At 41.1% G+C, this 14,698-nt stretch overlaps 1 protein-coding gene across 1 annotated transcript in view; it reads left to right on the top strand.

Annotated features, from left to right (window-relative positions):
• Positions 1–14,698, top strand: part of PLPPR1 (phospholipid phosphatase related 1) — a 195,178-nt gene that overhangs the window by 170,470 nt on the left and 10,010 nt on the right. Inside the window, exon 5 of the mRNA XM_058826070.1 lies at positions 10,249–10,499. Coding sequence (XP_058682053.1) covers positions 10,249–10,499 — 251 coding nt within the window. The remainder of the gene's footprint in view (positions 1–10,248; positions 10,500–14,698) is intronic.

The following is a 14,698-nucleotide window of genomic DNA, read 5'->3' as shown; positions in this document are numbered from 1 at the left end:
TCTCAGAAGTGAAGCACCTTTACACACTGCCTCTCACAGGGAGCCGAGCCCAAATTCAGGGTCTGACCTAGAACAAGCAACAGTGGGGGGAAAAAGCTGAATGTGTCTGGGGTGCTTCTTCCCTGTCACTGCTGAATTTTTGAGCTTTACCTGGAATGAAAATGTCTGCTGTGGCTGTGGCAAGTGTTGTGCTGCTTCCATGAGCACATCCCTGGCTTCAGGCAGGGGTACTTCATCAGAGCACACAATTCAAGGTATTGCCCTGTGCAAACATATTCGTCATCAGCAAATATATGCTGCAAAGGAGGAAGAACCATGGTTTTCCTTCTCCTTCAGCTCTCTCTGTGCCTTCCGCTTTATGCATGGAAAGTAGGGAGTGAAATGTGCCTTCTGCCACCCTGGAGGTGGAAGCAAACCTCCTATGTTTTGTTACTCAGGCCTGGTCTGTGTATTGCTGGTGGGAAGAAAAAGACACAGAAATGCAGTTAAAAGTAAAACACCCTTGAATTTCACATAAGCTCCAGGATATATGGATGGACAGCAAACTCTCATTAAGAGAGAAGCGGAGTATCAATGTCCACTGGGCCACTCCGGGCTTTTTGACTATTCCAGCACACTTGGCATGTTGCAAAGTCCCATTCGAACACTCCTGCCCGCAGGGTCAGCACTAGAAGTTCTTAGACCATGGAGGCTAAGTACTTCCTCAGTATGTTTTCTTACAGTTAGCTTTATTCTTAAACACGCAGTTGTTTCTCTTCTGGTGGAAGAGAAAGGGTAACAATGAAACAACTCTCAGAGAGTAGCAGGACATAAACCATTCTAGGGAAATGAATCTTGGCTTTTCAGCTGTGTTTGTTTTCCTGAGAAAAATTAAGTTAATATTATTACAAAGGCCTTGAAGTCTTTGCTTTGTCTTAAAGTACACTGTGTGCTTGTTTTCTTCTGAAACCTTTCCCTTGCCTCTGCAGTGAAATGGAATTTGTTGGATGAAATAATATATTAAAGAAACTGAAGATAACTGCATTTTTCATTTCCATTTCATTTCATTTGTGTTTTGAAAGCATGGCACTGCATGGACTGAGCAGCTGTACCCTGTGCCTGGATGATCCAGGGAAGTTAGCTGCATACAGCTGCTTACTCCAAAATGAAGCATCCTAGGTGCTTGGCTGTGCAAAGACAACCAGATTGCTTGTATATGGAATTTTCTGTATGTGCCTACTCTTGATGAATTTTAGGGCCAAAACTTACAGAGCTGATAAACTAATTTCTCTTGCAAGTTCTCTTCCTTAGAAAGCAGTCTGGCAAAAAAGTTTGCTGCCAATTTAGTTTTGGTACCCAGATATTTGAGCAAGTCTTAATGAGTACCTGCAAAAAGCAGTTACTTAACTCCTTTGAAAATTGCCTTATAAGGCATTACAGTTTATATTATTCAAAAGTATGAGAAAAATCCTGTAATGTGTCTAGGTTCTCATGTCAGGGAAAATGAACACTACTGTTTGACCCTGCAAGGCACATCATGGAGAACTTTTGAGAGCCGCTTGTCCCAAATTTTAGGAGGGAAAAGAGGCTTTTTCTCCCCCACTAACTCTGTAATGGAAGAGGCTAGGAAGAGATGGGATTTTAAGAACTGTAGCCTAAATGTGCTTTTCACAAAACAAAGAGAAAGCAGTAGATACTTCAATGAACGTTCATTTATATTTTGTAAGGAAAGAGATACAAAAAGGAAAACTTAGAGCTGTTTTTTGGTCCTGAGGAAGACTAGGATCCTTGTGGCACAATCTCCATTGGATCTTCTGGGTTTGGTTGCTAGATCTGAGCTTTTCTCCTCTTACTTTTCCTTCATGTGTACAGAATTAAGGACTTCTTTGCACTTAGAAAGTAGAGCAAAACAAAAAACCTATGGCTTTTCTGGAATGCTGACAAAGCCCCATGTTTCTTCTCTGGTTTTTTCCTATCTTGTTTACTTTGCTCTCTTGATTCTCTCCTTGTTTTCCTCAAGGTCTCAGCACACATCTCTTTCTAATAGCCTCCTCTCCAGAGATCAGCTGTTACTCTGAATGTTGAGCTTTGTATTAAATCTCTCACAGATTCTTTGTCTACATGAAGCAGAGCCACAATTTCTTCTTGCTTCCTGGCCCAGACATGAATCATTCCTGCTGACAGACATTTGCTTTTGTGGCAAAAGACTGCCTCTCACCTTGCTGCAGTGTCAAGTCTGTATTGCAGCCTAGATTGGTGAAACCGGCTATGTTCCCTATATTTAGAAAACCACTTTCTTTATCAGTGAAAAAAAGCTGTCTTAGCTTGGAAACACCAGTCTTTGATGTATGCTGCAATCTGTTCCATCTTCCTCTTTATCTTCTATGTTTTCATAGACTTTTTTTTTAAGATTTTGAGATCAAATTAGTGGTGTGCAATTGCTTCAGAGCAGTTTTTTCTAGTATATTGCAGCTTCACTGCTTTGCTTTAGGCACATCCCCTCTCCTCCCTCCTCTCCCCACCCTTCCCAACAGTTCTGTCATCAATTTTTGATGCCATAACTTGCTGTTTATGTGCTGAACCTTTGAGAAACTAATTAATAAGAATGGCCATTTCCTGGGCCTCTCTGCCTCTTCTCCCTGTGTCCCAACTTGAGCATACACAGACTTTTGCATTTTTATTCATTCTGTCTTATAAGGCATCAGCACTTTGTTAATGTCATTCTACTTTGCATTTGCTTCTGTGTTCTACTTAATCATTTGTATTACAAATAGAGATTATAAAATATTTTAATGAATGGTTTCAGTCAAGGTGTTAGTCTTTTTATGTACAGCTGCTGCCATACCCCCAGGATCAGGGATTCAGACCTCCCTGACCCAGTCTGACAGGGTGACTATGGTATGTATTGTGTTACATTTCATTATATTTGTTTTCTAATCCATGTGATTAAGTTGTCTACCTGCAAAGCCCTGATAACATGCAAGTAGCACCTTTCTAGTTCAGATACCTAGAAATTCAGCATGCTTCATCAGCTTGTTACCAGAGGCTTTTACTTTGGAAGTGCATAATTTGCCTTTAACAAATGGTGCAGATCACCTTCTTTTGATAACTTAATCTAAAGCATGGTGACACTTCACAGTGGACAGCTAAATAATTAAATTAAGGCTTTATTTCAGCAGATTAAGACTTTAGTTCGGCAAATACAGGTTTACAAGATTTATACACACATTGAGTTTATTGTAATAGGATAGATATACCCCAGTGCTCTAATGTCAAATCCCTGAGGAGCTGAATGAGACAGCTTACTTGACCTTGTCCTTCTGTCTGCCTTGCATCTGAAGTTCACTGTGAAAGAGTGCATGTTCTGTTATTAACTCCTTGCCTTTCCATAGGGCTCAAGCTGTATTTGGGGGTGTGGCCCCAAACCTAAACTGCTATAGCAGCTTGAACTACTGTAGATGTTATCACTGAAGAACCTCCACAGTGAGGAACAGGTCACTGTGCTGGGGACAAATCAACCCTTACTGTTCTCTTTGATGCCAGGCTCTGAGCTGGTAGCTACCTCCATGAAAACTGCTGGTTGTGAAAGCAGTGAGGAAGGAAGATACCCTGTACATCGGTCAGGAGGAGTCTTGAGCCTCCAGATTGTTTTTGCATTGGGAACTGAATTTCTTCTGGAATGGTCATGTGTCTCCCTTCTTACATCTGGGGAGAACAGTATCCAGGCAGGACACCCACAGGTGAAGCAGGCAGACTCAGGAGGTAGTAGAAAACCTGGAGGAGTGAGCTTTGTGGGGTCTTGAGTGGAAGATCAAAGCCAATCTTAGGATGGGGTCATATGAGTGCTCAGAAGCTCGATGTTGAGCCTGTTCCTGATGCCATGGCAACAGGACAATAAATTCCCCTGAAATCCTTAGCTCTCCTGTTGTAAAATGGATTAATGATACAGGTCTCTTTTAACACACCATTTAAGATGTTGTGATGAAGGGTGGTTTAGAAGAGTCTGAGTTACAGGACTGTAAGTGTATGGCTTCATGGGATGCACAGGATTCCTACAGAAAAACCTTCAGAGAAGGGCTGAGGATCAGCATTCCCATAGAGCCCTGAGTCCTAGAGGGACACTCTCCAATGAAACTCTAATCTTCCTTAAAAAAGAGAGGGGTGGGAAAGGGGTTAGACAAGTATGAGCGTGTATGTGAAATATGAATCTTTTCTGACAAAGTTGTGACAAATTCAGCTAATTAACTGGAACAGAGAGGAGTGCCTAAGTAAATATCCTTGGTACAAAACATGATGATACGTTACTGAAGAGCCCAGCTTCTGATCTCTCATGAACCCCTCGGTGTGTTATAAATGCAATGGCAAAACAGGGTTAATATAAAACCGATTTATTATAAAATAATTTCAAGCACCAGCAACGAGAGAAAAAAGCCACAATAAATAGATCAGCGCAGCGCCGGGTGGACAGGGGTCTGTACCCAGAGGTACCAAGTTCCCAAATCCACACGGAGGGACTGTGATTCGGGGTTTTTATAAGGATTTTTGTATCCTGAGGCCAAACTCGGGATGGGCACAGTCCAACAAAGAGTCTAGATGTGTAGGTGAATAGACTTCCCGGATCCGTTGAGCTGAGTCAGTGGTCGGCGGAGCAGAGTCCTTTCACATGTGAGAGGCTCTGAGTGTCCTTCGATTGCATTTCCCAGAACGGAGTGTCCAGTTTGGGTGCGGGAGCAGATGGATATCTCGACGGAGCAGAGACCCTTTCACATGCGGAATGGCTCCAAGTGTTCTCTGATTGCACCTGCCAGGGTGGAGTGGCCAGTTTGGGTGCGGAGGAGATGGATATCTCGACTGGGCCACTCTCATTGTCTGGTTTGATTGCTCGTGTCCTGCTCTTTATTTTGTGTTGATAAGCGTCGCTGTCGATCGTTACTGCCCGACTCAGGAAGGAATCTCTGGATTATTTTACATTTTGTATCTTTACAGTATTACAAATACAACATATAATTCTTTATTCTCTTTCATGAATTTTTATCCAATGTTATATTTATCACAGGTGTATTGTTTCTTTCATTACTTTACTTAAGGGTTTCATGATTTTTCCTTAATAAAGCCTTTTACTTCCTGATTCTCATTTCCACTCACTGGCTTCTCACTTGTCTCTTCCCAATGTCTCTTCAGCTGCCTTTCTACAAGTCCTAAGGGGGATTTTGTTGATTTTGGTTGTGGTGGTAATTTGATCTTTTTTTTTCAAATCAGTGGCATTTTAAATGCCTTGAATAACAAGAGTTTCCAGAGTCAACAAGCAGTTGCAGTGACTGATGTTATATAGATTCAGGGTGGAAGAAGAGAGCTTGACTATGAATTGCAGGGAGGACGAAGGGTTGTACTGAGGCTACAGTGAGTGAGAAGAGCTGGATTTTTCTTCAGGGCAGATGCCTCTGTTAGAAAAAGCAGTAGAACTGGAGGTGGCAACACTGATGAACAGCCACGACAAACATGAAAACAGTATGTGGGTGAGAGCCCAGAAGTCAGGGGTTCATGAAAGACTTTTTGACGGTCATTTAGAGGGATGTGTAAGTGGAAGAACTGAAAACAAAGCATTCAGAATTGAAGCTGCTAAATACTTAGACTTTTCTGCCAAAGCAAGTGTTAGTTCAGGTGAGATGAACCTGGAAAGTCAAGCTTCACTTTATCCATCCTCAGCATTTTTCAACAGGACTGACTTTGGTTTTTTTTTTTTGGCTTGAACATTTAATTTGTCTGTTATAAATGAAATAGAGCCAAATTTATTAATGATAAATTTATTAAAAATTTGTCAAAAAGAAGGAACAACCACAATCACAGTTAAGACTAAAACGTCGAGCCCGGGGTTGAAGCTGGGTGAACTGTGAATCAGTCTCTACTGCCCTGACCCCCCAAGTTCACCTGTTGGTCTTCTGTAGGAGTGGGGTTTTATACAGGTTCTATAGCCTGAGGCTGCACAGTTCTTCCTCTCCGAGTCTGTTGCATATTCATATTTATTGTAAGTTTGTTAACTGGATTTCCAAGAAGGGAGGAAAGGGTTTGAGTGGCTTTATGGAAACTGAGTTTTTGAGATGCATGATCCGGAGATATTTTCTGTTTGGTTTGTGAACGAAGTTCTGAGGGAGAAAGGGAGTTACAGGAACTGAGTATTGAGATGCATGGTCTGGGAGAATCAGATCAGTCTGATATCAGGTGCAAATCACTGTGTCATTAGTACCCCAATCTCACCTGGGTGGGCCTTGATTTCTCTTGTTCACTTTGTTCTTTTGCAAATTGTCCTTTTCCTCTGGCTCCGAGCTGTTTCTGCTGCAACCCTTGCTTGCTTGATATATGTAAGCAGTTTTTATTTACTTCTATACACATAAGAAACCCCCGAATTATAAATTTATATATCACAGTCCAATGTCTTTCTCACTGGAGGGAAAGACATGTTAGAATCAGATCTCTGCTTTCTTGGACTCTGGAGCAGCTAAGAGAGTAGCAGGGAGTACAGCCTGGCCTCTTATACCTGGACTAAGCTAGCATATCTCCCAGTTATATTCTTATTCTTCTGTTTTCCAGCCTCCAGGCTGCTTCTGAGACACAAACACAGCTGATAGTGGTCAGGACAGTGAGAAAATGGTGCCATGGTCTAGTTGTGGTGTTAGGGCATGGGTTGGACTGGATCTTGGAGGTCTCCTCCAACCTAGTCATTCTGTTTAATTCTGTTGTGGAACAAGTCAGGAGGCCTTTCCAGACAGAAGTTTCTGCTCCTTCATTATGGCCTCTTTCTGCAGCCAGACTATGTTACATGAGTGGCTGAGGGGAAAGATTGGCTTTATGTATGTCTTGGTTTGAAAATACAGGTGTCTGCTAAGGAAGGCAGAAACCTCCCCGGTAATGGAAAAATGTAAACCACCCCCTCTCTTCCAAAGTATTATAATCCTGAAATAAAGTGGCTCTCAGGCAAAGATATGGGAATGGGAATAACATTTCTTTACTATGAAAATTTAAATAGAAATGCAGTAGTACAAAAAAGAAAACCAACAGAAAACCAACCCATTGACAGAGTCAGAATAAAGCCTGTTAGTCAGGTTGTTGATAGCAGTCCAATTAAATGGTGGGTGCAGTCCTCTTGGAGTGACAGATGTGGTTCTGTTGAAGCACTGGTCCCATAGAAGGATGTAGTTCCACTCAGAAGGTCTGGTGATGTAGATGGGTCCAGTGTTTCTCCTCTGGGAATTCAGTGGAGAAAGGCTGCTGTAGTGTTCCAAGTCTCCAAAGATATACATGTTAAGATGCTTGGCTCCTCTCCCTGGGTGGAGCATCTCACAATGGGATGATGTAATTTTAGCAGTCGTGTAATGAGATTCAATGGCCCATTAACAGCAGACATACCCCTTGAGGAAGGGTGGGTTGTGGAAGAGATAAAGAACACCGCCCCACCTGGTTTTAACAGCTAGCCCATTAACAGAAGATATCCCCCGTTATGAGGGATGGGTCATGAAAGAGATAAAGAAAACTACCCCACCTGGTTTCAACAGATAGGAATAGAATACATACTTTTGGTTACACCTTTCATTGAAACACAAGACAATGTAATTGCAATTAACCTTCATCCTTTCTGCTAGTGATCAGCTGTAGGTTTGCTTGCCATGTGGCTTACACTGTTTCCATCTTTTCTCAGTGCATGCCAAGTTCTGCACTACAGTTCATCCCCAGGTTTTCTGGCCCAGAGTGATCACATTGAAATAAAGCACTTCCTGCTGAGCAGGATCACAACACCTCCCATTACACCCGAGTTTTGAAGTCTGGAAGAGGCATCTATTTTGCCATTTTTTCTCTCTGACATTATGTCATGTACATGAGCTGTATGACCCTGAAGAGCTGCGGCTAGTTGCCATGAAGCCTTTCAGAGCAATTTGCCCCCCTCTAAAAAGCTGGCAATCTCATCACTTCGTTTTTGTACTCTGGTCAGTTAGTTTAGTTGCTGTAGGTCATTGAACAAATCCATTGAACAGATGGATTCCTGAGGTACAAAAACTATCAGGGGACTGTCCAGCACTGCCCGGGCACACTGGCATTACACCCTTCAAATCAATTACAGCCAACCTTTGCTCCAAGTCTCCAGAGACATGAGGCATAATCAGCCTGAAGGGGTCACATTCCTGCCAGCCGGACTCAGTGCTGCACATAGCTGTGATTTTCACAGAGAACTTCTTGGCAGAGGTATGAAAGAGGAACTGCAGCAGCCAAAATACACCACAGACAGAATGTGATAAAGGTTTCTGGCTTGCTCTGCTCTTTTCCAGATTACTGCAGGCATCAGCAGCTGCGTTTGGGCCAGCACTTTCTGTGCTATGAAATAGTAAGAGAATGCAGGTGTTGAAACTTCTTTTCTTAGTGGAGAGAAATACCTTTGTATATATGCACTTCCTGGAGATCAAAATAGTTTTGTGTAGCCCTCGTTCTTTTTCTGAAATGTCTTGGTTCTTGGCTTGTACTTACATGATAAGGAGCATAAGTCAGACTGCCTGACACTTAAATTTCCTCTAATTATTGTAAAGGCTGGGTGATAATACTTGCTGCACTCACTGTAATTTGCACAGCACATCATAAATTTGCTATTTTAAGCAAGCTGTGTAAAAAAAAAAATTAAAATTTTGACAAAGTGCTGTATATAAAACGAGATTCATCTCTCTCGTAACTTCAGTTTCACCAGGCTAAAAAATACCCTTCTGCCTTTTTCCTGAACTTGCTTGTGCACTGGCTAATGTAGGCGAGAAGTTCCTGATGGCTATGGAAAGCCATGGATTTGAAATATTACCAGAGGGATAAAGGAAATAAAAGAGAAGTCTCTGTGCTCTCTCCTTTTAAACACACTTAGCATCGGGAGAAAACTGTCACACCATTGAAAAGACAGGGGCCAGTCCTGCAGCCTAAAACCAGAGGAAGGCAGCCTCCTTCTTTGGCCACCACTGTTTTTTTAAAATCTATTATCACATACCAGTTCATCAATAATAAATAAAAATAAATGTACATGAAGAACAGTAATACATTCAGCCTCCAGAATCATCTTACTGTGTGATGCTCCTTGCTGACCTTGGGGAAGGATGGTGAGGAGGAACAGCTCCTGCAGCCCCTCCAGGCTGTTGCCCACGGGCAGGGGTCTTCCCACCAGTACCCCAGCGAGGGATCTGCACCACAGTGAAACAAACCATGTCTCTGACCAACTGGTACAGGCAAGCCCCACTCAACATTTGTACAACAAATCAAATTTAGTTATAATTTTATTTTGTGTTAATGTTGGTATATGCTGCATTATTTTGAGTCACTCATATTTTTTGTGTCTCAGAATACAGCAGCCTTTTAATCTTCTTTTTAACTCAGTATAGATAAGCAGTGAAGATGTTATAATCATGGTCATGCCAGCTCTTAAGATTTTATCACAGCTTTCCTAAGATGATTTCCCTGGAGCTCCAGTTCCAAATTTAAATACATAACAATCTCAGATAATTTATAATTTAATGATTTTTGCTTACAGAGCTACAGAAGGGAGAAAGCAAAACCGCATGACCCTCAATATCTTCCTAAATCAGAAATCAGTATTTATTTGTTCCGTGTTTTTGTGATACTTTAATCAACCTTAGTGATGAGAAGGGGAAGAGGAGAGCTGATTTAATCTTTCAGAACATTTGGGTTCGATAATTTTGCAAACTTGCTGTTCTGTACCTTTGGCATTTAAGCATTACATTCATCTGAAAAATCCTCACATGTTCATTGCAGCTCTAGCAGGTATTGATAACACTCAAGGGGAGTCAGTAAAGGATGTGACAACTGCATTATTTATTTAGAGATGCTTCACAACCCTGGAAAAGTTCTTGCATTCTAGTGAATACTTCATCTTACAAGATTGTGTAGTTATGTGCTCCTGGTCACATGAGCTGAATTGCAAGTGTCTTCCAGAGCAAAGTATTGGATTACTTCCAAAAGTGCATGCCAAATACTGCTAGGTCAGGATTGTAAATTTTCAACATCAAGGTGGTGAATAGTCAAAATCCAAAAGGTACGTAATTCTAGGTAGTTATGTTAGAAAAGAGAAGTATTGTGTCTCAGCACTACACTGCTCTTTCAGGTTCAGAGATCTCTTTTTTTGTTAAAATTTGTTAAAAGTACTACTCCTCATTATGTTTCTTCCTCTCAGGTATAGTGGTATTTTCTAAACTTGTTTGAATGATCACTATTTTTAACCTTTCCTCACAGGAGTGTTTGCATTTGGACTTTTTGCCACTGACATCTTTGTAAATGCTGGCCAGGTTGTGACTGGGAACTTGGCTCCTTACTTCCTGACTGTGTGCAAACCCAACTACACTGGAAACGACTGTCAGGCCCACCACCAGTTCATGAACAATGGCAACATCTGCACTGGGGATGTGGAGGTGATTGAAAAGGCCAGGAGATCCTTTCCATCCAAACATGCTGCTTTGAGCATCTACTCAGCTTTATATGCCACGGTGGGTGCCAGAGATGACTGCTGACTTGCATGAGAGGTTTCTGCATGCACATCTAGATGGGCATTTTTCTTAACAAGAGATTTTTGGAGAATAAGAGGGACGTTTTGGGGGCAGCTTTTTGCCTTATCAATATGGGAAGATCTCCTTCTCTCTCCATTTTACCAGTCCTGGTATAAGCAAATGAAATGCTCATTGTTTTGAGGCACTACATGTAGAGGCATGAGGTCCTAAACTTGTCTTTGCTGCTGATTTTCTCATTCAATCTTCTCCCCGCTCCTGTCTTATGAGCATTAAAATGAACTGATTGATAAGCAGCTTCTAGATTGCTGCATCTGTTCACATGCTATATATGTTGTTGAATATTTAAAATTTAAATTGTGCCCTTTCAATAGGGGTCTGAACTTAGGCTGAATTTCGCTTCCCTTGTTTAGGACCTGAACTTACATTGCAAAGAGGGTTCTAATAAAAGTCAGTGTGAGAATTCTGTTGTTACCACAGAGAAATATACCCTATCTGACACACCGACAAGGTGACACTGCCATGCAGTCAGGAAGGAAATTATGAAGTCTGATGAAACAGATCAACTGCTCCTGTGTATTTCCTGGCTAAAGTTTCTGTGATTCTTGAAAATTGATCCAAGAATCTTACTAATAAAGCAGAAAGCCTTGGTGGTTTTGCCATAAGGATCCAAGGACTTAATCTGGTTCTGACCTCAAAATGCATTAACTTAGATATTTTCTCTCCCTATAGCTTACCTCAGAGTAGTGTCAGTCTGTCTGTTGGTCATGAGTGTTATAAATGAAATAGAGCCAAATTTATCAATAATAAATTTATTGAAAAACTTTGAAAAATTGAGTTATGGAAACAACCACAATCACAATTAAGGTTGAAGTGTCGAGCCTGGGATTGACGCTGGGTGAACTTTGAATCAGTCTCTACCACCTTGATTCTCCCAAATTCACCATCTGTCCTTTGGAGGAGTGAGTTTTTATACAGTTTCTACTGCCTGAGGCTGTACAGTTCTTTCTTCCAGGGTTTGTTGCATATTCATATTTACTGTAGTTTTGTTAACTAGATTTCTGAGAAGGCAGGAAAGGTTAGAGTGGCTTTAGGGGAACTGAGTTTTGAGATGCATGATCTGGAGATATTTCCTGTTTGCTTTCTTTCCAAAGTTTCACAGGAGGGGGAGAAGTACAGGAACTGAGTATTGAAATGCATGGTCTGGAGAATCAGATCAGTTCGGTATCAGGCATAAATCTGTGAGTCATTAGTACACCGATCTTGCTTGGGTGGGCTTTGTTCTCTTTGGTGCAGTTCTGTTCTTTTGCGAATTACCCTTCTCTGGTTCCTGGCTGTCATGTTGCGACTCCTTGCTATGCATGTGTGTTTGATACTTGTAACCAGTTTTTATTTCTTCTCACTGCTTATATACATATACAATAAAAAACGAATTATACAACCATATATTACAATTAGTATGCAAGAAAAGCCTTAAAGTTATTAAAGACAGGGTATTTACTGAGTATTTTGCCCTGTGCTCTTGTTAGTACGTGAATGAAACACCACATTATTATTTCTAAAAATGAAGAGTTCACCCACTGCTGTTTCTATATCCATCTGTTTGCACTGAATGTTGTGTGAATTATGATGAAGAAATAAACTGTAACTCCTTTGATCACAATTGTTGGGAACTGTTTGGAAAGCCTGTAACATTTTGTGCACATTACTTCTGAACAATGTGCAACCATGTGTGAAATACAGCTCACAATATACTCAGTATGGTTGTAGCAGCTGTTTGCACCATGATAAACCCTTAGGTGGTCAGGCTTAGTCCTGGTTCTCTCGCCAGCTAATTATATCCTTTCATGGACTTTCCCTGCCCAGCCTCCCTTGTTTCCTAGGAAGGCAATTTTTTTACAACAGGCTGATTTCTACAGCTGAAGAGTAACACTGTTTTTCCTTCCTGAGCCTAAGGCCCAAGTAGTTCAGTATTTCTGAGCTCTATTTTTCCAGGAGTGTCTGCTATGGGCCTGCGCTTCCCACATAGGAAGATGTCAGATGAAGCCAGGACATGGAACTCTTTCCGAGCCACCAGGTCCTGAGTTTGCCCTTAAAGCATTTCAGCCCACAGTCCAATATCAGCCCAGTTCTCTGCCTGAAGTCACCTTCTAGAACTAAAGATGTCACTCGCTTTGTCTGTCAGCTGGTAATAACACAAGCATTACACAAGAAGTGTATTGTTCATATCCATCTTTGCTTAATAACTGTTCTGTGCACAATTTTTTGAGAAGTTTCTTGCTGGTTCTAATACACATGATAATGTGGCCTACTGAAATAAAGCACAAGTTATTTGTTTAGTAATACCTATGTTTTGCATAAAGCTGAAGAATTGAGATGTGGAGCAAGAAAAATAGCACATGTACAACATAAGGAAGCCAGAGAATGGAATCAGCACAGACATGGTTCTTGTTTTTGTCAGGAAAATGAATCTACAAACACCAGAGGCTTATGTGCAAAAAGGACGGAGAGGAGTCCTTTTACTTTATTCAAATAAGGGGAGAGGCCATGGGGCATTCCCCTGGGATCTCTCAAATTTTTGGAGGGCACAGCCTCCTTTTTATCCTAATTTCCCAGCCATATGTCTCTTTCTCTCTTTCCCCATAGGCTGAGGTACTTGAGAGGTACAGACTTCCCAGAATGCCTGACACATGAGATACCTGAATTTTCCAAATGCATATCCAACCCCATATGCATATTTAGAATCAGTAAAAACATTTACTGTCTTGTTTCAATATAATTCATAGGCTCTCACATATCTGCTGTCGAGCTGACCAGGTGGGTGGTAACTTCCCACCTTCTTTTAATTGCTTTCCATTCAGGACAGAGTATCCTGTGAATCGCTTTCCTTCTATCACCCTTGAAGACCCATCAATAAACACATTTTCTCCCTCAGGGCATGGACTGTCTTGTAGATCTTCTGTCACCCTCGTCTGCAGATCTATTACCTGAATGCAGTCATGGAATTCACCTTGGTTCCCCTCTTCAGGGCATTTCAAACAGAAGGCTGGTTAAAACCTTCCCTGCTTTTAAATTCTAAATCCTCCTATTCCATTAAACAAACTCATACTGTAATAACCAGTGTTATTATATTATGACTAAGTGAGTGCTGGTCACCCACTTAAAGGCTCTCTCAGTTAACAAAGCTTTAATCTGATGTGAAACTTTAACAATCAGTACCATCTCCTTTGTCAGCTTTCGAGCTTCAGCCATCATCAGAGCTGTGGCTTCACAGTTCTGCAGACAATGGGCCAGCCTCTGGCTATCAGGTTTATCAGTTTAAAAAGATAGGCAACAGACTTCGTTCCCTCATGCTCTTGCACTAAAATTCCTTTAGCATGACTTTGTTAAATATCCACATACTGCAACAGCTCAACTCTTGAGGATGGAGTAAACTCTCCTAATATTTTCTGCAAAGTTTGCCCGAACAAAACAGCTGACTGTATAAACATGATCTAGTTCAGCAGCAAGCAATGTCACCACCCTAAGCTAATCACATCACATTTTTTTTTATTTTTAGTAACCAATTGCTCCCTATCCCAATTTTTTGCATGAAATCCATCTTAGGCATAGGGAGGTGACTAACAAGTTAACCATTAAAAGGAAACCTTAATATTTATAACATTTTATAACCTTTAACATTTATAACTTTTATTAAGGAAAGATAATAAATACTTTCCTTTAAAGTTTTCTTATAGCCTCCACAGAGGAAGCACACGTCAAATATTTAGGCTTCCATAGGACACCATCTCCACAAGGCTGCAGGTGCAGAATTTGCCTTAGGATTAGAGCTTGCCAATTCTAGCTCTCCACAACAAACCACAGACTGGTGGGGGGGTTCCCCACAAGGTAGGAGTTGCAGAATTGGCTTCATAACTGAAACTTGCCAATTCTGGCTTTTTGCAACAAAACACACAAAAAGCAGAGGGGTGTAGTCCTCTCAAAACTGGAGCCTTTCAGCTCTGCACAAAACTTCATGTAGACAAATGAATTAAATACCCAAATTAATTTACTACAATTTCTACAATTCTTTCAGAGAAAGATGTGTTCAAACTTCTGACCCCGCAGAAGAAACCACAATTTTCACAACTCTTTTGAACAATCAAATTCTTTTGACAATTTTTCCCCCATCAGGGACAAAA

This window comes from Poecile atricapillus, chromosome Z (genome assembly GCF_030490865.1).
Source record: "Poecile atricapillus isolate bPoeAtr1 chromosome Z, bPoeAtr1.hap1, whole genome shotgun sequence".
NCBI lineage: Eukaryota > Metazoa > Chordata > Aves > Passeriformes > Paridae > Poecile > Poecile atricapillus.
This window is presented reverse-complemented; position numbering and strand designations above follow the sequence as displayed.